The sequence below is a fragment of the Manis javanica genome, chromosome 14 (genome assembly GCF_040802235.1).
Source record: "Manis javanica isolate MJ-LG chromosome 14, MJ_LKY, whole genome shotgun sequence".
Classification (NCBI taxonomy): Eukaryota; Metazoa; Chordata; class Mammalia; order Pholidota; family Manidae; genus Manis; species Manis javanica.
This window is the reverse complement of record NC_133169.1, coordinates 58,442,511-58,468,675: the sequence shown is the minus strand read 5'-3', so window position 1 is coordinate 58,468,675 and position 26,165 is coordinate 58,442,511. Positions and strand designations below refer to the sequence as shown.

The 26,165-nt window shown below is 40.7% G+C and overlaps 1 protein-coding gene and 1 pseudogene across 2 annotated transcripts in view; one reads left to right on the top strand and one right to left on the bottom strand.

Annotated features, from left to right (window-relative positions):
* Positions 1-1,933: 1,933 nt before the first annotated feature.
* ALDH7A1 (aldehyde dehydrogenase 7 family member A1) overlaps positions 1,934-26,165 on the bottom strand; it is a 53,435-nt gene continuing 29,203 nt past the window's right edge. For both annotated transcript variants that reach the window (XM_073222151.1, XM_017668138.3), the window contains 9 exons: positions 18,220-18,261; positions 16,238-16,332; positions 14,228-14,312; positions 12,587-12,693; positions 10,045-10,161; positions 8,590-8,687; positions 8,319-8,392; positions 5,090-5,165; positions 1,934-3,810 (listed from right to left, as the gene is read on the bottom strand). In XM_073222151.1, the coding sequence (XP_073078252.1) occupies positions 3,756-3,810; positions 5,090-5,165; positions 8,319-8,392; positions 8,590-8,687; positions 10,045-10,161; positions 12,587-12,693; positions 14,228-14,312; positions 16,238-16,332; positions 18,220-18,261 (749 nt within the window). In that variant the 3' untranslated portion in view covers positions 1,934-3,755. The remainder of the gene's footprint in view (positions 3,811-5,089; positions 5,166-8,318; positions 8,393-8,589; positions 8,688-10,044; positions 10,162-12,586; positions 12,694-14,227; positions 14,313-16,237; positions 16,333-18,219; positions 18,262-26,165) is intronic.
* LOC118969992 (large ribosomal subunit protein eL43-like) lies at positions 19,872-20,171 on the top strand (annotated as a pseudogene).

Here is a 26,165-nt window from a genome sequence, read left to right as displayed (position 1 = left end):
GTAGATTAAAAATTTAAAAAAAAAAAAAAAAAGAAAGAAAGAAAGAAAGAAAAGGGGATTACTCGTTAACAGGATAAAACTATTGGTAAATCAAAGATCAACGCATGCTTTAAATATCCTTAATGTTGATCACTTAAAGGGTGTCAGATGATCAGCTATGGAGGTACTCTTTTCTGATAATATTCCTTTCTCTTAATTAAAAAAAAAAAAAAAAAGCAGTTACTGTGTGCTGACCTCCAATGAGTTCTGCACAGTGGTATAGAGGGCATGTCAAAGTGTGGGCAAAGGGTCTGTTTGTTTCTACGCAGAAGATCAAGGCCTAGCTTGGATACCCAGAAAATGAAATAAGATACGATATGAGGAGGAGCTTCCGGCATCAGCACTCTCTGGAGGACTCGTGCCGGGGGATGATCATCAAAAAGCCTCCCCAGGGATCCGGACGATGCTGCGGTTGTGGCTGCATCCAGCCCACCGTCTCCTGGACTTGCCATAAGAAGGAGGAGGGAGATGTCTAGGCTGGCATGTGCATACAGTGAGACAACGAATTTGACTGGATCTGTACTGTTGGAACTCAACCAGGAGTTGGGAGGGGTGCAAGTTGTAGCACCCCAAAATCTCATGACTATAGACTATCTATGGTTAAAAGAACATATGGGATGTGAACAGATCCCAGAAATGGGCTGCTTTAATTTGTCTGATGGTTCAAGTACAGTTGGAAAATATCCATCATATTATAGATAAATTTTCAGAAATGCCTAGGGTGCCTAAATGGTTTTCTTGGCTTCACTGGAGACGGCTGGTAATTATAGATTTGCTTTGTTTATGTCACCGTATTCCTATTATGTTAATATGTGTGTGCAAATTAGTTAGTAGTTTAAAACCTATACATACTTAAGGTACTATACAAGAAGATATGTCAAAGAAATAATCAATCCTCCCATGTTTCCTTCATATGCTACATCTATAGCTTTTCTTCTTCCTTCCTAATTACAAACCTTAAATAGAATTCGTGCCTCATATCGAATTTACCGAGTATCATAATTCCTCCAGGTGGTAAAGATACCTCGAGACAAGTGCTGGGCATAGAAGCCACAGGGCATAAATCTGCAAAGAAGTAAAAAGCTAACCTTTGCAAACAATATGGCTTCTCTCTCACTTACCAACTTTACATTTCCCTGTATGGCCCCGGAAGATGACTGGTTAGCCAGAGACGGGTAAGATTCCTCAAGGGAGGAACAACCTAAGACAGGCACAGTCGCAGGGGGGCCATCAGGTGAGAATTTGGGGATCAACAGAGGTGAGGCTCAGAACCTCACCCCCCCTGCTTTGAGAGAAATCTTCTGCATCCGTGGATGTCTTGCTGCCCTTGTCTAGCCTGGATTAATACTTAGTCCATAGGCACACACCTGATCATCTGATCATCTACATTTGCCTTCTTACAGCACTAAACTATGTTTTCTACCTTTATCTTGCATCTACCTACCACTTCAGCATTTTATTAAAAATAAAAATAATAATAATAATAGGAGAAATGTGGGATCAACATATAAATCAAGTACAAAAATCAAATGAATATTCATATTTGACCTGATGGTTTATAGGTCATATTGCATGATCAAAACCGAAAGTTTCTGTGATGAATGCCCTTGTACTGTTCACCATGTAAGAATTTATTCACTCTGTAAGAATTCGTTCACCATGTAAGAACTTGTTCGTTATGCTTCAGAAGATTGGAGACTGACGAGAATTAGGCTTGAGATGGATTAATGATTGTACATTGAGCATTGACCCCCCTATACTGAATTTTATTGTTGTTAACAACCATTTGATCAATAAATATGAGAGATGCCCTCTCAAAAAAAAAAAAAAAAAAAAAAAAAAAAATAATAAGCACGTTTTATGTTACATCAGTAAAAAAGAACAAGAGGGCCAATTTAAAGGTAAAATTTTTTAATAAACATTATAACATGTCCTTGTTGCTAGAAATAAATGTAGAAAAATTAGTCGTTCCAAAGAAAGCTTTCAGAATCATTTTTAGACTTCTACACCGAGCTGCTGCCACCATAATCTAGTCTACTTTGAACTTTAAAACATGGAGGATATTTTGGCTTTCAGTGGGACCATCTCGTGACATATTTAAAGAGTCTCTGTTTCCATAATGAAGAGCATCCAAGTGCGCATGGACATGCAGGGGAACGCAGTGGAGGAAAAGGGGTCTGGAAATGCAGAATTCCAAGTACCTGATTCTCCAATATCATTTTCTCTTTTGTGGATTTTCATTTTTATTAAAGCTACACATTCTCTCAATTCACAGAGCCAAATAGTTCTCCAAGCCACACCCCTGGCCTCCCCTGGGGCAATGCTTCCTCCAGAACTTAGGTCTTCTGAAGCCTACATTATATTTCTTGATTTGAAAATTTAGATATTTCTGGTTTTCTACTGCAGAACATGAAGAACTGTCTACCTTTCTGACCTCTGACTTTCACCCCTGACTTCGTCCTGCCAACATGTTCTAGATCCTCAGCATCTGGGCTTAATATTTGGTTTGATTAATAATCCAGGGTGGCAATAGCATGTCCAGGTGAGCACTAGTCACAGCCGGGCCATGGAGCGGATGGTGAACACCTCTCCTTCCCTGTTGTAAGTGGGTAATTGCATTATTTTTCATTTGCTTGCTCCCTGGGTCATAACTCAACCCCAGACTTTCTGCCAATTGTCCAAGTCTCTCCACAGATGCTGATGAATCAGGTCATCTACAAACATCACCTCCTTCAAAGGCTTCTGTCCAGTCCACTCTAGCAGGAGCAGAGGGAGTGGAGGCTGCTACCCAGCAGGAAGTGCAGGTGGCCAGGAAGACAGGCGAACTGCCAGAGCCGAAGACAGGAAACCCCAGCAGAACAACTCCAGGGGCTCCTGGGCAGCTTCCCCCAGGAGGAAGCAGATTCTCAGCAAAGAGGAAGTGAACTTCCCCCAGTCTGCCACTAACACATGCTGAAATGCATGATTCTCCACAAACAAATCCAAGGGTGACCGCAGAAGCCTAACAGCTCAACAAAATGGTCTAAGGTTGCTTGAGAAATCTAGATGCACTTTCAACAGAATTCTCCAAGGGCAGAGTCCTCAGCAGGTACAGGTTCGAGAGCAGGAGCAAAATCTACATCCACCCTGCAAACCTCTTCTGCGGGGACACATGCCATCATGAGCACAAGAAGGCATAAGGGTGAAATACCCTCAGTCACTTTAAACAGACCAAGTCGTTCCACATGGACACTGTGCCGTGGTCCTCCACACATAAAGGATACAACTACCTTCCAACCTTTCCACTACAATCTCCAGGACGTAATGTAAATCGATACTCCCTACAGAAGTCTTTACTCACTCAGATGTTTCTGTCTCTATGCGAAGACTTCATTTTCTTCCCCATTCTGTTCTGTGGTTTTCCAAATTCCTACCATGCATGGCATGTACTATTTTGTCCAAATGATAGAAAAGTAATAAGCTTGTAAAAAATCACGAACTACTAGTACCAGAAAAATCTACCCAATCCATTGTTCACCAGATGCGCTATGTCACGACAATTTTTGTTGTTTAAAAAAATGCATCTCTCGATTTAGTCAGGCCTCCGGGGATAAGGGATTAGCTCCTTTCAGATTGAAAATGATGTATGTATTCAGGTCAAATCTTAATTTTGTCTTCTTCAGAAGAGCTGCAAGAAAGCCTAAAAGATTTGAAGTAATGTCAATTTACTATCACCTTTACTGAAACTTAATTCCTTGAGCCAGTGGAAGGTCCTTACTGTAGTTGATGGTACTGAGGGGAAAAAAAAGAACAAATTAAATGAAGGATAGTACATGCATAATATAGAATATTTTTATGCCATTCAGAAAACAAACAGATCTGTGCATATCAACAAGGTGAAAAATCCAAGTTACAAGTTGGTGAAGAAAAAAAAAATCAGGGTACAAAACAATAGTAGTATATAGATCCAGTTTTCTAAAAGAAAAAAAAAAAAGAGAAAGAAACACAAAACTCTGGAAAGACACATATCTATGTTATTCAGAGTTTCCAGGGCACAAGAATATGGGGACTATAAACTTACTTCTTTTGCTCTCTCAGAAACTTCTCCTGAGCTAGTAGGAAAACACAGATATTCTCATTTTGACAGAATATACTATAATTTAAAAATAAAAGCTTCCCTATTAATTAGTCACCTGGATTTTCCAAAGCGGAAAACTGTGCCCATTAAATGGGTTCTAAAAAGACTGTGGCAAAATGTTTGCCACCACGGTCTCAAGAGCACAAGAAAATAAAAAGTAATAACTGACTGCAAAGAATGGGAACCAGACAAGAGTTTGAGACTTAACAAGCCACAGTCACAGCCCGTCAGAAGCTCCTGCTGGGTTATCTAGGGAGCCAGTATTGGAAACCCCACGCAAGGTCAGAGTTCATGAGAACCAGTAAGCTGGCTAAGATAGGACCCTCACCCGTGTTCTTTCTACAACCTAACAACACATGGGCCTGACCCCACATACTGTTTTATTGCACTTGCATAAAACTGTTTCTACACAAGAGGGAGCAAAAACAGTAAAAGTAAAAGAAAGAACTTCTAGTGAACATACCCCAGAAGCAGGCTCCCTACCCAGCTACCCATGTGCTGGCTGAACAGTCCACATTCAAGGCTCACGCTCAATATTCTGAGAGGTGATGGTCCCAGCTTTAAGCCAAGCCCACAGGCCTCCAGCCTACTCCCTCCCCTACAGCTTCTGAGTCTGCAAGGGCGGTAAATGCATTCCAAAAGAAAACTAAACAGCTTCTTCCACTTTCTCCTGCTGGCTGACCCTGCACGTTCTGTCCCTATGCCGTCTCTAGATACGAGATGGTTTCACAGTCAAGTCCTGGGCACTGGCTGAAGCTGGACAAGAAGGGGAGAAAAATAATAGTACAAAACAGATGTTCTGGGCGGGGACACCTGGGGTACAGTAGAAAATAAAATTAAATGAAATTGCACAAAGATAGAGCAGAAAGAAGAGTGTAGGAGAACATTCCAACAGCTTTAGTCCAAACCTATCTTCCCAAAGCCTTTTCTTACCAAGTGGACCTTCTCATGTACTGTTTCCAGGCATCACTACCAGACTCCCGGCCTCCGCCAGTGTGCTTTTCTCCTCCTGGAGGAATACAAAAGAAAGCTCTCACCTCCTGAAAACTTTTTTGTTCTCTGTGGACTCCTACTCCACATCACTGCAATGATGATACCAAAGAAGCCAGAGCTACCGGACCCATTACTTCACATGGAGCCCAGAGTTATCTCCTCTGCAAACAAATAAATAAAAGGCAGAGACCAAAACAAACAGGAACAAGGAACTAAGAGGTAAAATAAAACAAAAGGAATTAAGAGGAAATAGTAATGTGTCAGGAAACAGAAGAAAACCCTAAAAATACTCTCACCATTAGACCAAGGTGTTAAGAGTGGAAACCTCTGGACTGTGGAAACATAATTGTATTTTCTCATTTATGCTTCTCTCTTTTACTACAATATACATAAACTGCTTTTATAATATTTTTAAGTATTACTAATGTCCTTACAGATTACACGAAGATAATGATTCCATAAAACAAGGAAAAGGTATGATTTAAAAGTGTGCCATCAAAGCAAAAGAAATCAGTTTCAGTGTTGTTTTTAGTAAGAGCAAAAGAAAAAAATTAATTAAAAAATTAGAGGAAAATTTGAGGAAATGTCCCATACACAAAACAAAAAGACTTAAAGAAATCAAAAATAGAGAAAAAATAACAAAATTAAACAATTCTTGAAGAGGTATCATTCAAGTAGGAGTGCTAGAAATTAAAACAGAGAAAAGTTAAGGGGAAAAACTGTCAAAGAAACACCACTAAATAAAAAAAGAAAAGTAGCAAAAATCTGCCAGCACTAGAACCTATGAGTCCTAACATTCCAAGGCCAATCACTGGCCCACTGACTGTCCAACCAAAACTTTTTATAAAGATGTCCACTGTGTTACTGTGAAATTTCAGGACAGTAGATATTTTTGGAAAGAGAAAAAAAAAGAAAGATCAGGAACCAAATTGAATTGGGCTTTTCAACCATAACCAGAAACCAGAAGACAAATTAGAAGAAAAATTATTACACATTGTGCAGAAAAGACCCTGCAGGTCTGCTAACAATGGTGCTGGCATCTGGGAACTTGGCTGCTAAACAGTTCCCAACACTGATATAAAACTTCCCCTGAATGGGAAGACAGTGTAGCACAAAGACAAGTAGTGACCCTGTGGCATCTTACTATGCTGATGGACAGTGACTGCAATGGGGTATGGAGGGGACTTGATAATATGGGTGAATGTAGTAACCACAATGTTTTTCATGTAAAACCTTCATAAGAGTGTGTATCAGTGACACCTGAATAAAAAAAAAAAGATAAAGACAAGTAGAAAAATAAATAAAAGTTCCCCTAAATAATAAAGGTATCTCACTGGGCCTGAACTGTTTTTATGCAAACAATGTGGCATATGTTAAACACCCATTTCCTTTGGGTAGTCTGGAATTTGGGTACGTGCTGGGCAAAAGGTGCCCATGTGAACAGCCCCCAGTAAAAGCCTCAAGTGCTGAGTCTCTAACAAGCTTTCCTCTTAGACAGCATTTCACATGGAAGCTGACACAATCCATTGCCAGAATAATTAAGCACATCTGTGGCTCTGCTGGAGGAGACCCTTGGCAGCTTGTACCTGATTTCTGGACCTTGCCCCCTGCAGTAACGCCATAAAGGGAAAGGAGGGAGTGTAAGGTTAATCCATTGTAACAGACGGCCAATACATCAAGCCCAAAGTTGCAGAAGAGAGAGCAGTAAAGCACACTACTTAGAAAACTATAGTAAATTAAAGGTAAATTTATGTTTTTGTCTTAGTTAGACTCTCAAAGTATTTGCCTCTGGGAAAGGAGGGGAAGAGAAAAATATGGGCAGAACAGCTTTTTCCCTTCTAAGACTTGTTTAAAAACTTTAAAGATTAACTGTGAAGGCTGAAATGAAGAACAGTCCGTTAGAGAGAAGGTGTGGCCTGGAAAAAGGGACTAAAGGTTGACAAGGAGCAGACAGCCACTCACGCATTCAGGAAATAAACAGCAGAGGGCAGGGGTGAAGGGCTGAACTGAGAGGGAGGGAACATGCCACAGTCTGGACAATGAATAGTGTAGTGTTTGGTCTAAAATATGTAAAAGAATGCCTCTAATGGTTTAAACTGTTACAGGTATTAATGCATATTGATTTTGCTTCTATTTATAACAAAAACAAGGCAATCTGTTTTTACTATACTTTGGAGCATTTTTAATAACTAAAACTTTTTATGTGATTGTTGGGAAGGGCTTTCTAAAAAAATCCATTAATACTACTGCTACTAAGTTTAAGCATTAAGAACTCAGGGCACCTGCCTCCTGAGTCCTCACATGGCCAAGAGAAAATAGAAGCAGGGCTCAGTGAAAAGAAACATCTTAGTATTTTATCTAAGATAAAGATAATATTTACTATTTACCATGCCCCTTTGCAAATAAAAAACAGAATTTTTCATGTGAGGCTTTCTGGCTATAAAGCAGGAATGTTTTATCTTTTTTGGGTCGTGGACTCTCTCCCCAGAAAACAGATGGCCTCATTTCACAGGGTCACATAACTCAGGTTAAGGGCCCCTGCTCTCATGCCATGTCACACCTGAGGATAAAGCGCAGGACCTTGGACAGTAACTCTGACTATGGAGCATAAACTCTCTCAGGCATGTTAGGCCAGATAAGATTATTATTTCAGCTTCTTGGTCACACTTTTCTAAAAGCTACTATTGCTTTTCTTTTGCCATTCGTTATGGACTGGATTGAGCTTTTCAACCACAACACTGGAAACCAGAAGACAATTGTGTCACTTCGTAAAATTCCTATGTCAAAGCCATACCTCCAAATCTTGGAATGTGCCTATATATGGCAATAGGGCCTTTAAGGAGCTAATTACAGCTAAATGAAGTCAAAAGGGTACGGCCCTAAACAAAGAGGGCTGGTGTCCTTATGAGAAGAGGAAGAGACACCAGGGATGGGAGTAGACAGAGAAAAGACCATATGAGGACTCAGGAGGCAGGTGGCAGTGTGCAGGGAAAGAGGCCTCAGGGGAAACCAAATGTGCCAACACCTTGACCTTGGACTTCTGGCCTCCAGAACTATGAGAAATGCATCTCTGCTCTTTCAGCCCCCTAGTCTGTGGTATTTTGTTATGGCAGCTCTAACAGATGAATACACTGCCTAACACAGAAAGAAGAAACAATTCTCTACATACCAAAGGCACCGCCAATCTCAGCCCCACTCGTTGGAATATTGACATTTACGATCCCACAGTCCGATCCTTTGGGTCTGTGTGTAAAAAGGGAAGCACGGTGAGTGCAATGTACAAGACAGTAAGAAACAAGAAGTTCAAACAAGACCTCGTAAGACTCTCAATGCTGAAAAAAATAGACTTTCAACTATGATGGTTTCACTTTCTTTGTTTAAAGTCCAGTCACAACACAAATCAGAGTCACGGAAGTTTGCAAAATAGACAAAAGTTATACCCAAGCCAGCGGAAGATTCTGCCCAAATCCTTTGTAAAGATGCTACTTGAAAGTCCCTGTTTTACTTCATTATTCCATGCAAAGACCTCCTCTTCATTCTAAAAGGACAGATGTTAGAAGCTATTAGATGACAGCGTGTTCAGGTCAAAGTTCACTGACAGGATATTTCATGAGATGTACCAGCACAATTTTTATGCACAAAGAAACTGAAGAGTCAACACCTTACTAATTTTATGTTTCTCTTGCAGATCTCTGTGGGGTTTTTCCCTTAACTGTACTTTGAGAAACACAGGTGAGTACATTTTCTTTTTAAGCTCCTGCATATAATAACTACTATTTATTGCGCTCTTATTATATCCAGACACTGTCCTAGGCATTTAACATGCATTTAGTTATTTAATCCTCACAGCAGGTTATATAATAGCCCCAATTTACAGATTAGGCAAAAGAGGCTAAATAATTTGCTCAAGAACTCATAGTGAAACACACACACACACACAACATGAAATTATACTCTCTTGTCACCATTACGTGAAACAATGATAAGACAATATAAAGAAAGATTCTAAAAGATGCTATTATATAAGTGCAACAGGTGCAATTCTCATTATCCCTTAACTGTTAATCATAGTGTATTCAAAGCTTGATCTGACCTCTAACTAGTCACTGGCACAGCCAGGGCATCTAGTTATCTTCTGTTAAAAGCACCACATAATTCAAGTATGAAAATCAAACGAATATTCATATTTGACCTGATTGTTTATAGTTCATAATGTGTGATCAAAACTGAAAGTTTCTGTGATGACTGCCCTTGTACTGTTCACCATGTAAGAACTTATTCACTATGTAAGAACTTGTTCACCATGTAAGAACTTGTTCGTTATGCTTCAGAAGATTGGAGACTAACGAGAATTAGGCTTGGGGTGGATTAATGATTGTACATTGAGCATTGAGTCCCCTATACAGAATTTTATTGTTGTTAACAACCATTTGATCAATAAATATGAGAGATGCCCTCTCAAAAAAAAAAAAAAAGGGCACCACAGCCTGATTTCTGATACAGGTTGCAACTGGAGGTCTTCAGATCACCCCTTGATTTGTTCACTGATACTGAGCATTCAGGCTATCAAACTATCTGGTCCCTTTATATAGAAGCTGACTTTGCGGACCATGCAGCTCGGAACCAGGTGATGACAGCTGAGGTCTGCATTCTCCATAAATTCCAACACTGGTCCTCAGCTAGATGCCTGGGCAGCTAGCTCAACATGTGAAATGAACATGAGGTTCATCTCATCATAGTTAATCCTTAAATTTTTTTCAAATTTCTACTAATCAGAGTGACTTCCCAAAACTTCCATAAAAGCTAATCCAGTCAAATTTAATATGCCTTCATTTTCTCCTAGTCTTCTCAAATGTTTCAACATTAAATGAGAAAAAAAAAGAATCTACGCATACCTTGAATTTAAAGACATAAAGAATCGGAGCAAAAGTCTCTGTGTGTGCAATGGAAGCATTGTGAGCGAGACCTGTCACAATTGTCGGTTCTACGTAATTCCCAGGGCGATCCATAACCTTCAGCAGAGAAATGAAATAAGAAGAATGAAAGCATTTTGTTTTTCTGATACTTGGGGTCAGAGGAAATGATCTTGGCCTATACTTAGAAGAAAAAAGTAAACACACAGGTGAATTATTTCCTGAAAATAACTTCCCACCATGAATAAACATTCTCTCTGCCTCCTATTAATTTTTAGTTGGTCAGAGAAAAACAGAAAAAAGGAGTCAAGGCTAGAGCACTGGGCCATGTGTGACAACCAAGTTACACTGAAACAATACAGGTGGTTATTTAAAAATGTATATAGTTTGAAAATAGGTCATCTATACCCACTGTATTACGGACTGTAGCATCCCCACCCTCAAATTCATATGCTAAAGCTTTCACTCCCCAATTGACTGAATTTGGAGACAGTACCTTTAAGGAAGTAATTTAAGTCAAATGAGGTCACGTGAGTGGGGCCCTAATGTGACAGCATGGATATTCCTGTAAGAGCAAGAGACCCTGGAGCCCTCTCTCGTGCACCCGGAAAGGCCACAGGATTCCGGGGGAAGGCAACCATACGCATTCCAGGAGCAGAGGCCTCAACAGAACCCAACCCTGCCAGCACCTTGATTTGGGGCTCAGCCTCCAGACTCTGAGGACAAGTAACTCCTGTTGTTTGAGGCACCCTGTGCTTTTGTGTTACAGCAGCCCTAGCAACTAATACGCATGGTACAAACATCAAAAGGGTACACCGGTACACTCTACTCACCAACCTCCACATAACAAAACTACTAGCTCATGTCCACTTAACTAATGCTTGCTTTTCCTTCTATGAAATATTTTGATCCCCACAAAGCTGCCCTGGTTGGTAGGCTGACTTTCCGGTGTGCCTAGGAGATTTGGCTCTCACACTGAGCTGTCGGTCACAAGGACGGTATTTACTCCCAATCCTGTGCATGGCGGCTGCATTTGTTACTGTAATGCCATATTGCATTACATAACTTAAATAAGTATTACACAAAGAAAAAAAAAGATCTGAAGTTGAATGTTTTAGAAAAAGTTATGAATGAGTAACAAAATTACAATACACATACACACCTCTGTCCAATTAGATGAGTGTCAATGGTAAGGGGTTTAAAGAGGAGTCTATTCTCAGATAGCTTTGCAAGAGACTCAGTTCTCAGAATTTTAAAGAAAGTAAAGTAAGTTATAGATAATAAATGATGTGCATAGCTTACGCAAGGATGAAGACAAATTCCTATCATACATGAAGAAAACACTTTGGCTCTCCATTGAAGGAATCAGTCAAATGTAATTGTATGTGTAAAGTTAAAATAAAATATCTTTCATAGGTTTCTCTTTTCATGTCAGTTATCTTTGCTGCAAGTATTTTTGCATCATTACCAATTGGTCACTAAGGCAATTCGGCCCTCAGAGATAAAATCACAGAAAATTAAAGAGGATATTCATTAAAAAGGGCAAAATGAAACATGAAAAATGAATAAAATTAAGAAGACTTTTTACCGTGAAATCCAAAATATCTGACTATATTCAAAATATAGAGTGTAGAGTCATGGAAATACTGAGCAAATAACGGATTTTATTTTGTGGATGCTACCTAAGCACCTGTCTTCAAACTCTTTCACTCACAGTGTGACCTATTTTTTTTTTGCTCAGCACTGCACTTTTTCTTTCTCACTAAAATTTCTTCCTTCGTTAAGGAGGTATCACTTTCTAAATATTAGGATGCATAATTATAACTGAGTTTTGTATTGTGTTGTGAAAACCTTTGACACTGTTGTTCGTTCTTAGCATATTGTCACATATCCATTGATACCCATTCCAAAGTTCTACGGGAAGTATATGGGTTCAAAACTGTGCCACTGTATAGACCATTATAAGGGCTAAGATTTATATAATTATATGATATAAATGTTATATGATTTATATAATATAAAAAGAGGAGTGCTGTACCTATGCAGTAATGAAACCAAACTATCAACCAGTTATTTCTTTATCTTCTAAACTGCCTTATGGCCAATTAGTTACACAATTAAAATGTTTTCGGTAAAAATGTTTGCAGCAAAGACGTTTACAGCAGAACTATCTAGAATCATTTTTTGATTTCCTGCCTTAACTTTCCAAAATAATCAGTAAATATGGAATCTTAAGTGCTCAGATTACAAAGTCCCCAACTGTACCATGAAAAGGTCTCCCTTCGTACAAATTCCCGGAGACTCAATTCAAAGGCAACCGTAGTTCGGAGTTTCTCGTGCGTCCTTCCAGAAATGTTTCCCGCATTTTACATTGTCACTCTTTAAAATATGTATTCCTCCCTTATAAAAGGGATGGAGAGAGAAAGATGGCAGCTGGGGACCCTTGACCAATTTGCCCAGGGCCTGCTTGTGCCTAAGGGAATGCCAGTAAAAATCTGCGATGAGCTCACCAAGTTTTCATTACCTTGCCACCATAAACCACCGTGCCACCTTCTTTCTTCGCTTCTTCCACTGCTCCAACGAACATGCTCACTGCTTGCTTGGTGTGGAGCGGCCCATAGAGAACATTAGCTGGAGAGAAAAAGGAATGCTCTTCATTTCACCCCAAGTGACATTGTTTTATTATCATAACAGCTTTCCCATCAACAGCCCAATCCCTTCTCATGTTCTTGTAGTTCAGAGCAGAAGTCAGCAACCTTTCTTTGGCAAGGGCCAGACAGTAAACATTTAACACTTTGCCTGACATCATGGTCTCACCGCATCCAGTGCTGTGTGAAGGCGGCCACAGAAGACACATAAACGGGTGTGCTGTGTCTGCACTCTATAGAAACAGGCGACAGGCCAAACCTGTCCACCGCTGGTTTAGAGGAATGGCTGTCAGCAAATCAGAGCGCAGCATTAAAAATACAGGATCCCGAGAAAGACAAATACCGTATGATTTCACTTATTTGTGGAGTATAAAAAGAAAGCAAAATGGAAGGTATAGAACAGCAGCAGACTCAGACAGTGAGAAGGGACCAGTGGCTACCAAGAGTGAGGGGTTAGAGCGGGTTGGCAGGGAGGGGGTAAGGGGCACAAGAATTCGCATCGCAACATAAGCAGGTCATGGGGACTGTAGCGCAGCACTGAGAACACAGTGATTCTGTAACATCTTTCTGCGTCGATAGACAGTGACCACACTAGAGGGGTTGAGGGTTTGATGACGTGGGTAACTGTTGAACCACTGTGTTGTACATTTGAAACCAAAATAAGACTGTATATCAATGATACTCAAATTAAAAAAAAGAAAAAAAAAAAGGATCCATTAAAGCATTGCAAGTGCTCATGCACCAAGAACTTCAGAGGCTCAGCAGTCAGTGTGCAACTTAAGGGGGAGAGACGATGCTGTGGATGGCTGCCGGAAACCAGAGCATTAACGGTGGCCCCAGGGGAGGAAGGAATATTCACATAGGCTTCGAGGAAAAGGTGGCATTTTAGCAGAGAGCCGGATGTGGGCAGAGTTGAGTGAAGAGCATCTCCAGCAGAGAGAGCAGCAGGATAGAGCCTGGACCGCTGGAAGAAGTTTGCAGAAGCTGGAGCTCAGGAAGCAGGGAGGCAGATGGTACGTGGGAGGGCAAAAGGTGGGCAGGGAAGGAGGCAGAGGTCAGGCCACGGAAGACTGTGAGGCTGCTAAAGAGGGGATCAGAAGGCATCAGGTTTTAGCTGAAGGGCAATGAGAAGCACTGGAGTGTATTAAGTAGAAGAGTAAGTTATGTAATTTGATTACCCCCCAAAAAGTCACTCCAGTTACTGTGGAAGAGGGAAAAATTAGCTGGTGATGTCTGCAGCCTTCCAGGAGAGAGGACGGTGGCGGTCTGGATGAGTGGAGGGACAAAGCTTCCTCACAAACTCACCCCGCCTGAACACTGCCTCCCGGGCTCACCCACCAGCCCACATCAGGCACTCGGGATCCCAATGCAGGAGCAGCAGCTCCACCCCAAATGCCCGATTATCTGCTTCACATGCCCATTGGACCTCACAGGGAAGGGGAAAAAACACTAGATCAGAAACACTTATCACACCAGCTTTCGAAAAGGAACATCTTTGAAATCAACCAGATACTCACAGTCCCACGGGTTCCCGACACGGACCTGTGCATAGGCCTTTTTAAGTCTAGTTACAACTTCATCGTGGATGCTTTCATGCAAAAACTAGGTGGAAAAAGAACCATGCAAGGGAATAGTCAAATAAATGTACAATTTGTTAACAATATACAAGTGTTCTCAATAGACTGACGTGTACTTAACAGTTGTTGCAATACTGTAATCTCTGAGAACAAAAGCAGACAGAAGTTATGTGTCTATTTTTTAATCATGTAATTTCTAATCTTAACTACACGGAGACAATCATTTCCTCTATTACTGGGGGTCGTGGGGGAGGGGGAGGCAGGAATGTTAGAATACTATCATAAGCCATGTCTTTATCAAGTTTCCAAGACCTACTTGGACCAGTTTCACAAATCAATTATGCCTGTTTCTAGTCCTTGGCGTTTGATGTTTTAATTAGCAGAGAACCCCAAGTACTATCTGTCCTGCGCTAACCATATGAGTCATGAGCACTTGTCACAGTGGTTTGCTCAGCCTACCTCTGCTGTGTAACCACAATGCCCTGAGTCTCAGGCCAAGTGGGTCCCCAGAGCAAGGCCTTCACCAGGTGAGGACAGCCCTTAGGCTCACTCTGGGTGGGATGTGGACTCCACGCTGTGTGCCCAGGGGTGGAAGTCAACTTGCCAGGCCATCTATTCTCTGGGTTGGCCTCCATGTGGCAAATGGACTGACATAATCTTGGAGAGGTACATTGTACTGGAAGGGATTTTTCTACATACGACTAACTGTCCCTATGGTTATCGATCTGGGCAATGACGAACAGTATCCTCTAATATTTAACATCAAATATAAATGTGTACTTGCTCCAATATACAAAGGAACAATCAAAGTTGGCTGAATAGGGCAATGCTTGACTTCTATATCATTTCATATTTTACCAGTTAATTCAATTACAGACATTGGGGAATGCTCCTATTTCCTTTTTAGCATTAATGTACTAAATGTTTAAGCCAAACAGATTTAATAAATGGCAAATACTCTATGAACGCATAAATCTTAAATTTTTTTGAGAATGTCAAGTATGGGAAAACAAAGGAAAGATTTCATTTATGGTAAAATAGAAGGGAAAAAATGACAAAGAAAAGCTATGGAAAAATGAAGACTTAATTTCACTTTATCTTTTATCTTATTCTAATGAATTTAGATTATGTCAAAGAATTTGTTCATACATGTTGTGGGTACAGAGTAGAAACCCAAAACCAATTCACCATAATTCAATTGTTAGATGGTTTTTAAATTACAGGAGGAAAATTCACCATTAGTAAAAAATGGCAAATGTAGCCGAATGCTGTACCTAATCAAAGCTGGTGGTTCTAGTACAGTTTTTCAGTACCATGAAAATCAAGGTTGTATCACACACAAAACTGAAATCCAGCTCAAATCTAAGTGTGGAGATTAAACTTCCCAAACCCACTCACATTGAAGCTAACCACATCTCTGTATGTATCTCACTTAATATTAATGCGTCCTATATATGTGTAAATACTATTCACTCAGAGAGAACATACCTACATAGTCCATTTGCTTTTCCATAAACCATGTCACATCAAGTCAAATCTAAGACTTGACTTATAGACCAAAAATTAAAATCCTTAAAATGTTTTATACGTAAAATGTTTTTATAAAAAAGCCAGGCCAATAGTTCTCAAATTTTTCAAATTTTCTGCTTGTTTTATTTCCTATGTGACACCGGACTTTATCTATAATGTTTAGGTGTAGGATTGAAAATAGGTCTCATCAACCAGTCCAGTTCCAACCAATGAGTGTGAGCCCACTTTCGGAGGGGAAAGCAGAGTCCCTGGTTGGGTAGCAACATCTGCCATGAGCACAGGACGCAATGGGAGGGCCATATATTTGCCAACCACCTCTAGAGAACACATTTCTAGCAGTACCTCTGACATTTCCCCAACAGTACGTGTTACCAAGTGGTGCTTCAAGAGCAGAACACTCTGCCCGCGCCGACTACTCACCAGGCGCCTCGCAGTGGTACACCTCTGGCCAGCTGTCCCCACAGCCGCAAAGAGAGCTGAAGGAGTGACTAAGCTGAGATCCGCATCCTCAAAAGCTTAGAGAAACACAAACACACCCGTCAGTGCTGCGAAGAGGCAGACAAGGTACCTGCTGACTGGCATAAATGTGCCCTTAGAAAATGCAGGAAGAACCTCCCAACTATCCTGTCATAAATGCAGAAGCACACTGCAGACGCGGCTTTTCTTCCAAGGATAGTTATATGAGAACAGAGTGGTGAGCTCTATGGTCCTTACCAGAGCACAGATCTCAGTGGAGCCTCCCTCTTTCATCTCTCGAAGCTTCTGATGCTAAGCCTCCTTGGCACCCTCCCTGTGATCTCTTCTCTAAGACCACCATCTGTTGTGTCAGCCTTACTGCCTCCGGTATCACCCCCAGGCCCATTTTGACGCCAGCTTCCCTGGGTCCACAGAGAGAGCGGTGGGACCCTCCTGATCATCACCATCATCAGGCCACGCTCTCTACCATCAGCACCCTCACCCGCATCGGTCCATCTCCTTAAATGCCTCCTGCCGCCCACCTACGGAAGCTTTTCCAAATCTCTGAAACCCCTCAGGTTTACTCCTGCACCACATGACCTCACCCCCTACTTTGCAGAAAATCCAAAGTGACCCTTTCCTGCTGCCTCTGTTCCTCTTTAGAGATCAAGGCAAAATCACTTTCAAATTCCTCTCTTTTGTCTATTCTTTCCCCCTCCTCTTCTGCCCACTGAAGAAAAAACTAGCAGAGTTTTTACAAGGCCAACCCTTCCACTGATATGATTTGTAATTCCTTCCTTCTTGCCTCTTCCAGAAACTCACAGTCACAATCCCCGCTTTCATCTACAGTGTTTCTCTGTCCGACTAAGAGGATTCTCAGATTAGCAGGACGGTGAGGGAGGTGTTCATGCAACCCAGCAGACCAGAGCTCGTGTGCACCTCCACCATTTTCTAGGAGTGTCAGTTTACCTTCGTAAGCCTCAGTTTTCTCATCCATAAAGTGAGATAACAATGTCTGGGTTATAACGAGTAACAGTCCAGGAGTGAAGGAAAGAGCTGTGTTTTGGGGTCTGAGCACTAGGATACAAAAGTTGGCTCTGTCACTTGCTAGCCTGTCACATCAGGCACATAATCATTTTAAGCCTCAGAGTGTCTCCCTCAAATGAGATTAATAATGACATCTACCTCCTGGATTATCACAGGGATTCAATGAAACAATGCACATGAAAAGCTGAGCACAGTACCCGGCAAATCCCAGTGCTCCCTAAATGCTAACATTTTTAAATGAACCCTCGCTTTAACCAGGTTAAAAGTACATCCAGAACAAACCATTCAGGCATTTAAACATGATGACAATGATGGTGGTATACAAGTCGGCAAAATTTTGCTTTATTATCACAAAACTCTACATTTCTATTGATTCTCAACCTACTGATGTTCACTATGTTATCAAGAAGTTATACTGGTTGACTATTTCCTTTTATGCCAAACAACAGAAAAAGAGAATGAAGCAATCTCCAAGCCTATATGGAAGTGATAAAATGCCTTAAGGAAGTGTTCCTTCCCAAAATAAACGCACTCAATATTCCACTAAAGGCAAACAGTTTTCAAAATCTAACAGAATAAACAAGTCATATAAGGATTACTTATTTATAGATAAACATGTGGCCTGTTTTCAGAAAACAAAAGAAGGAAAAATAAGAAACAATGCCACACTATAAAGTTTCATACCCAGGTGACATTTTACAGACATGAACACCATTCCTTCCTAGTTACCTCCATCTCTAAACCATTGTGTCCTGTCTCACAAGTAAAATTCCTACACATGGGAATTAGGACTTAGGTACCCATAATGTGGAAGGGATGAGTTCCTACACAAGTTCATATATGATATATATGGTTACTGAAGTTATTTTGAATGGAACACAAAGAAAGGGCAGCCTTACCAATAATGGCATTGTTTCCTCCGAGTTCTAACAAACTTCTCCCTTTAAAAATATAAACACAAATGAATGTCTTTTTCAGTATTAATGCACATTGCTAGAGGGCCTGAATCAGAGACTAACCCAGTTATGTTTTATTTTCTGATTTAAAATGTAGCATGAGCATTGCATCTGTGTCAGATTTTCTGATCTTAATAATTGCAGCAGTTGTATGACAGAATGTCTGTCCTGACGGCATGTTCTTAGGAAATACACCCAAATGCACCCATAGTGTGAGTGTGAGTGTGTGTGTGTGTGTGTGTGTGTGTGTCTTTGTGTTGCTTGAAAGGGAAAATGATCAAATAAATGGGGCAGAATGTAAGCCACTGGTGAATATCTTGTTAAAAGGTATATAGGAATACTTTGTACAGTCTGTTTTTCTTTAAGTTTGAAATTATGTCCCAAAAAACCCCACTTAGTGTAAAATGGTGCAGTCACTGTGGAAAACTATAGGACAATTCCCAAGAAATTAAACAGAGAATTGCCATAGGATCTAATGACTGTACTGTGGGGACTTTACCAAAAGCAGGGAAGACAGGGACTTGAACAGGTGTTTGTACAGCCAGGCTCATAGCAGCATTATTCACAACAGCTAAGAGGTGGAAGCAACCCAAGCATCGTCTATTGACAAATGAATGGATAAACAAAATGTGGTCTATATAAACAATGAACTATTATCCAGCCTTAAAAAGGAAGGAAATTCTGGCACATGCTGCACACGGATGAACCTAAAGGCATTATGCTAATTGAAATAAGCCAGTCACAGAATAACAAATAGTGTGTGAATTCTACTTATAGGGGCTTCTTGTAGTCAAATCCACACAGACAGAAAGTAGAATGGGGGTTGCCCAGCACCGGGAGAAGGCAGAAATGGGGAGCTAGTTTTTCATATGCATAGAGTTAAAACAAAAAAGTGCTGGAGATGGAAGACAGCAATGGTTGCAAAACAATGTAACATATTTAATGCCACAGAACTGTATACTTAACATTGTTTGAAACAGTAAAATTTGTTATGTTTAACCAAAAGAAGTCAAAAAATTCTGTGCTCATTATAGAAAACAATACAAAAAAACAAAGTATCAAGCAGGCAAAAAACTATGGTCCATGGGTTCACATGAACTCTCTCCTCCTACTTGGAATACCTTCTGACCTCTTTCCTGTGCATTTATATTTAGTTGAGATCATACTACCTAATTAACTTTGCTTTATTTTCTAAATTACATCTTATACCTTTCCCCTAAATTATTAAGAGCTGTTTAAAAAAATCACTGCAGAGTATCCTATCACAACCATACACCAAATTTTATTTAGATACTTCTCTAGTGTTGAATATATTTGTTATTATCTACCTCTTGATCATCGACTTAAATCAGGGCCAAACAGCGCCGATATTAGAGTTCCAGATATACATTGCCAACTTACAGTCCAGGAAAGCTATACAGCAAATTGCAAATGCCAATTCTTACCTTACATTCCCCAGCATAAAGATTTGAGAATTGTTTGCCTCAATTTTTAGAGCTGTGTTTACATGATCTTTTAAACACAAATTTAGTTTCCCTTAAATGCACTTTAACGTCAGCTCCTGTGCTCTCAGCTTGCACCTGGTTGGAGGCAACATGGCTAAACAGATTAAGGTCAGGATTGTCCATAAATACAGGTCCCATTATGGTGCCTCCCTCAGGAAACCGGTGAGGAAAATTGAAATAAGCCAGCATGCCAAGGACACTGGCTCCTTCTGTGACAAAACCAAGACGAAGAGATGAGCTGTGGGGGTCTGGCCCTGTGGTTCCTGCCTAAAAACAGCGGCTGGTGGTGCCTGGACTCACACCATGTCTACAGCCACAGTGAAGTCAGCCACCGGGAGACTGAAAGAACCAAAAGGCCAGGAGGAGTGCCACCGTGTAAAGCATTGCTAGACAGTAAGAAATAGGTTAACTGCATGTGACAAAAATAAATAAATAAAACTAGCGTCTATGTAAATAACAGTTTCTTATTTGTGGTACTATGAGATGGGACAAGTATGTTCTCACCTCTACTGCGCTGAAATGGTTAAACATCAAATGAACGTTAATTATATGGAGCTGGAGTCTGTTATTGTCAAAAGTCACCAAGTATCACATCTGTTCTTATCTTGGCTGCAACACTGGACTGAATGACAGCTTGCTGCCTACAGAACAGCACTCGACCGGATGCTAAGAAAAGGGAGGAACCGTAAGACTCTGAACCTAACTCCGCTCCTCCTGCCTGGCTTCAAGCGATGTGTGGCGGAGATGGGCCCTATAGCTTCTACCGCCTTCCGGTTCCCTGTGTGCTCCTAACCACACTCATCACCACCCACCCCCTCCAAGAAAAGCACCTGTGACTTAAGACAGGCACATACATTTTTAAAAATTGTATTCCCACTAATGGTGTTATTAAGAGAGAACATGAACTGCTGCTTTGAGGAAGAGAAGGGAGGAGGAAGTGAAGACAAAATCTTGTGGGTGGAGAGGAGTGAGATCAATGATCTTAAGCACCATGGCAGGTGCTTATTGGCCATTTGTACATCTTTGAAGAAACATCGATTCAAATGCTTTGCCTATTTTTTCAGTTGGGTTATTTATCTTTTATACTATTATAATATATGTATTTTATATATACTACAATTATATATATATAATGTATGTACTTTACATATATATTCTTTATACTACCTTATCAGATAAAGGATTTATAAATGTTCTCCCATTCTGTCGTTTCTTCTTTTCACGTGTTTTTTTTTTCTTTTCATATTTTTGATGGTGTCCTTTGAAACCAAAAGTTTTTAATTTTGGTGATGTCTATTTTTTTTGTTGTTGCTTATGCATTAGATATCATATCTAAGAAACCATTGTCTAATGCAAGGTCACAAAGACCTATATTTTCTCCTAAGGGGTTTTTATAGTTCTAGCTCTTGCATTTAGGTCTTAGATACATTTTGAGTTAATTTTTGTGTAAAAGATGAGGTAGGGAACAACTGTCTCTGTGTGTGTGTGTGTGTGTGTGTGTGTGTGTGTGTGTGTGTGTGTGTGTGCAGTGCCTCAGCATCATTTGTTGAAGACTATTGTTTCCATTGAAATGCCTTGGCACTCATGTCAAAAATCAATTAACCATAAGTACGTTTTATTTCTGGACTCTCAATTCTATTCCACTGATCTTTATGTCTATCATTATGCCAGTACACACAGGCTTAATTACTGTACTTTTCTAGTAAGTTTTGTAATCAGGAAGTGTGAGTCATCCAACTTTGTCCTTCTTCAGGATTTTCTCAGATATTTGGGGTCCTTAGCATTTCATGTGAATTTTATGACAAGCTTCTCAATTCCTACAAATTCTGAAGGGGCAGACATTTTGAAAGGGCCTGCAATGAATCTGTATATCCCTTGAGTATTGATCTTGAGCAGTAACATAACTAAATTTTCCAAAGAGTGAAAATGGGATGACTTTATATTTATTTAGGTCTCCTTTAAACTTGTATTTCTTTTGTTGATTTTATTTGTAAATACTTTATTCTTTTAATGCTACTACAAATGGCTTTGTTATCCAAATTTCATCTTCAAATTGTTCATTGTTAATGATTAGAAATATAATTGATTTTTTGGTATTGATCTTGTATCCTGCAACTTTGCCAACTTTATTAGCTCTGATGGATCTGTAAACCTGCTTTCTAAAAGTGACACCCTAACAGTAAAATGGTTGGCAAACTTACTAGTCAAGTCTCAACTCATGCTTCAGTTAGTCTAAATTCAGCATGGTAGCCAAAAATTGAGTTAGTATTACCCTTGAAAACCTCTTTAATGAGACATAAACTAGAACATACAAAGCTTTGTCTATACAACCTTTTTTAGTCAAATATATATGCAACATAAATAAGAGCAGATTTATATCTTTTATTCTACATTCACTCTTAGTCTTATACTCACTGGTCCTATTTAACTGTGCATTTTCTTTTCTTTAATTTGCCAAACAGGTCTGATAGAAATTCATAAATATATTTGATGATCCTACTGTAGTCATTGTAAAAATGAAATCCTTTGGGGCGGAGCCAAGATGGCGGCGTGAGTAGAGCAGTGGAAATCTCCTCCCAAAAACACATAGAGCTATGAAAATATAACAAAGAAAAATCTTCCTAAAATAGAGACCACAGGACACAGGACAACATCCAGACCACATCCACACCTGCAAGAACCCAGCGCCTTGTGAAGGGGGTAAGATACAAGCCCCGGCCCGGCGGGACCCGAGCGCCCCTCCCCCCGGCTCCCGGCGGGTGGAGAGAAACCGGAGCGGTTTTTTTTTTGGCGAGCGCTTTTTGGAAGCCTTAGAGGGACGGGCCCCCGTTGCTGGGGAGGCAGGGTGGCGGGACCGGTGAGGAGGTGCCTGGGAACGGCGCCGGAGGACAAAGAATATCCCGCGTTTCTCCCTGTGAGACCTGGGGGCGGGTGCCTGAGACCGGTGCCTGAGGACGGAGGAGGTCGCGCGTTTTTCCCCTTTTTTTTTTTTTTTTTCTCTTTTGGGCGAGCGCTTTTTGGAAGCCTTGAAGGGACGGGGACCCCAGTGCTAGGGAGGCACGGTGGCGGGACTGGTGAGCGGGTGGCTGGGACCGGCGCCTGAGGACAAAGAATATCCCCCGTTTTTCCCTGCGGGACCGGTGGGTGGGTGCCTGAGACCGGCACTTGAGGACAGAGGAAATCGCGCGTTTTTCCCCTTTTTTTTTTCTCTTTTCTGCGAGTGCTTTTTGGAAGCCTTGAAGGGACAGGGACCCTGGTGCTAGGGAGGCAGGGCGGCGGGACTGGTGAGCGGGTGCGTGGGACCAGTGCCTGAGGACAAAGAATATTGAGCATTCCTTCCCTGAGGGACCGGTGGGTGGGTGCTTTTTGGAAGCCTTGAAAGGACAGGGACCCTAGTGCTAGGGAGACAGGGCAGCAGGACCAGTGAGCGGGTGCCTGGGACCGGCACCTGAGGACAAAAAAAAAAAAAAAAAAAAAAATCGCTTGTTTTTTCCTTTTTTTTCCTTTTTTTTTTTTTCTCTTTCTTTCTGTTCCCTCTCTCATTGTTGCTGTTGTTGTTTTGGTTTGGAGAGTGCTTTTTGGAAATCTTAAAGGGGCAGGACAGGTCACTTAGACCAGAAGCAGGGAATCTGGGGATCTCTGGGCACTCTAACCCCCTGGGCAGCAGGGAGCACAGAGGCCCCTTACGGAGATAAATAGTCTCCTGGCTGCTCCCCCTCCAACGGGGCTCCACCATTTTGGAGGAACAGCCCCAGCCAGGCCAAGCCCACAGCAACAGCGGAGATAAACCCCAAAGCAACTGGGCAGGAAGCAGAAGCCCTGTCTGCACACAGCTGCAGAGCACAAGCCACTAGAGGTCGCTATTCTCCCAGGAAAAGGCTACAAACCAACAAGAAGGGAAGCTCTTCCAGCGGTCACTTGTACCAGCTCTGCAAACTATCTCTATCACCATGAAAAGGCAAAACTACAGGCAGACAAAGATCACAGAGACAACACCTGAGAAGGAGACAGACCTAACTAGTCCTCCTGAAAAAGAATTCAAAATAAAAATCATGAACATGCTGACAGAGATGCAGAAAAAAATGCAAGAGCAATGGGATGAGATGCAGAGAAAAATGCAAGAGCAGTGGGATGAGATGCAGAGAAAAATGCAAGAGCAGTGGGATGAAGTCCGGAAGGAGATCACAGATGTCAGGAAAGAGATCACAGAAGTGAAACAATCCCTGGAAGGATTTATAAGCAGAATGGATAAGATGCAAGAGGCCATTGAAGGAATAGAAGCCAGAGAACAGGAACGTATAGAAGCTGACAGAGAGAGAGATAAAAGGATCTCCAGGAATGAAACAACACTAAGAGAAATATGTGACCAATACAAAAGGAAAAACATTCGTATTATAGGGATACCAGAAGAGGAAGAAAGAGGAAAAGGGATAGAAAGTGTCTTTGAAGAAATAATTGCTGAAAACTTCCCCAAACTGGGGGAGGAAATAATCGAACAGACCATGGAATTATACAGAACCCCCAACAGAAAGGATCCAAGGAGGACAACACCAAGACACATAATAATTAAAATGGCAAGGATCAAGGACAAGGGAAGAGTTTTAAAGGCAGCTAGAGAGAAAAAGGTCACCTATAAAGGAAAACCAATCAGGCTAACATCAGACTTCTCAACAGAAACCCTACAGGCCAGAAGAGAATGGCATGATATACTTAATGCAATGAAACAGAAGGGCCTTGAACCAAGGATACTGTATCCAGCACGACTATCATTTAAATATGATGGTGGGATCAAACAATTCCCAGACAAGCAAAAGCTGAGGGAATTTGCTTCCCACAAACCACCTCTACAGGGCATCCTACAGGGACTGCTCTAGATGGGAGCACCCCTAAAAAGAGCACAGAACAAAACACACAACATATGAAGAATGGAGGAGGAGGAATAAGAAGGGAGAGAAGAAAAGACTCTCCAGACAGTGTATATAACAGCTCAATAAGCGAGCTAAGTTAGGCAGTAAGATACTAAAGAAGCTAACCTTGAACCTTTGGTAACCACGAATCTAAAGCCTGCAATGGCAATAAGTACATATCTTTCAATAGTCACCCTAAATGTAAATGGACTTAATGCACCAATCAAAAGACATAGAGTAATAGAATGGATAAAAAAGCAAGACCCATCTATATGCTGCTTACAAGAAACTCACCTTAAACCCAAAGATAAGCATAGACTAAAAGTCAAGGGATGGAAAAACATATTTCAGGCAAACAACAGTGAGAAGAAAGCAGGGGTTGCAGTACTAATATCAGACAAAATAGACTTCAAAACAAAGAAAGTAACAAGAGATAAAGAAGGCCACTACATAATGATAAAGGGCTTAGTCCAACAAGAGGATATAACCATTCTAAATATATATGCACCCAATACAGGAGCACCAGCATATGTGAAGCAAATACTAACAGAACTAAAGAGGGAAATAGACTGCAATGCATTCATTGTAGGAGACTTCAACACACCACTCACCCCAAAGGATAGATCCACCGGGCAGAAAATAAGTAAAGACACACAGGCACTGAACAACACACTAGAACAGATGGACCTAATAGACATCTATAGAACTTTACATCCAAAAGCAACAGGATATACATTCTTCTCAAGTGCACATGGAACATTCTCCAGAATAGACCACATACTAGCTCACAAAAAGAGCCTCAGTAAATTCCACAATATTGAAATTCTACCAACCAATTTTTCAGACCACAAAGGTATGAAAGTAGAAATAAATTCTACAAAGAAAACAAAAAGGCTCACAAACACATGGAGGCTTAACAACATGCTACTAAATAATCAATGGATCAATGAACAAATCAAAATAGAGATCAAGGAATATATAGAAACAAATGACAACAACAACACTAAGCCCCAACTTCTGTGGGATGCAGCGAAAGCAGTCTTAAGAGGAAAGTATATAGCAATCCAGGCACACTTGAAGAAGGAAGAACAATCCCAAATGAATAGTCTAACATCACAATTATTAAAACTGGAAAAAGAAGAACAAATGAGGCCTAAAGTCAGCAGAAGGAGGGACATAATAAAGATCAGAGAAGAAATAAACAAAATTGAGAAGAATAAAACAATAGCAAAAATCAACGAAACCAAGAGCTGGTTCTTTGAGAAAATAAACAAAATAGATAAGCCTCTAGCCCAACTTATTAAGAGAAAAAGAGAGTCAACACAAATCAACATAATCAGAAATGAGAATGGAAAAATCACGACAGACTCCACAGAAATACAAAGAATTATTAAAGACTACTATGAAAACCTATATGCCAACAAGCTGGAAAACCTAGAAGAAATGGACAACTTCCTAGAAAAATACAACCTCCCAA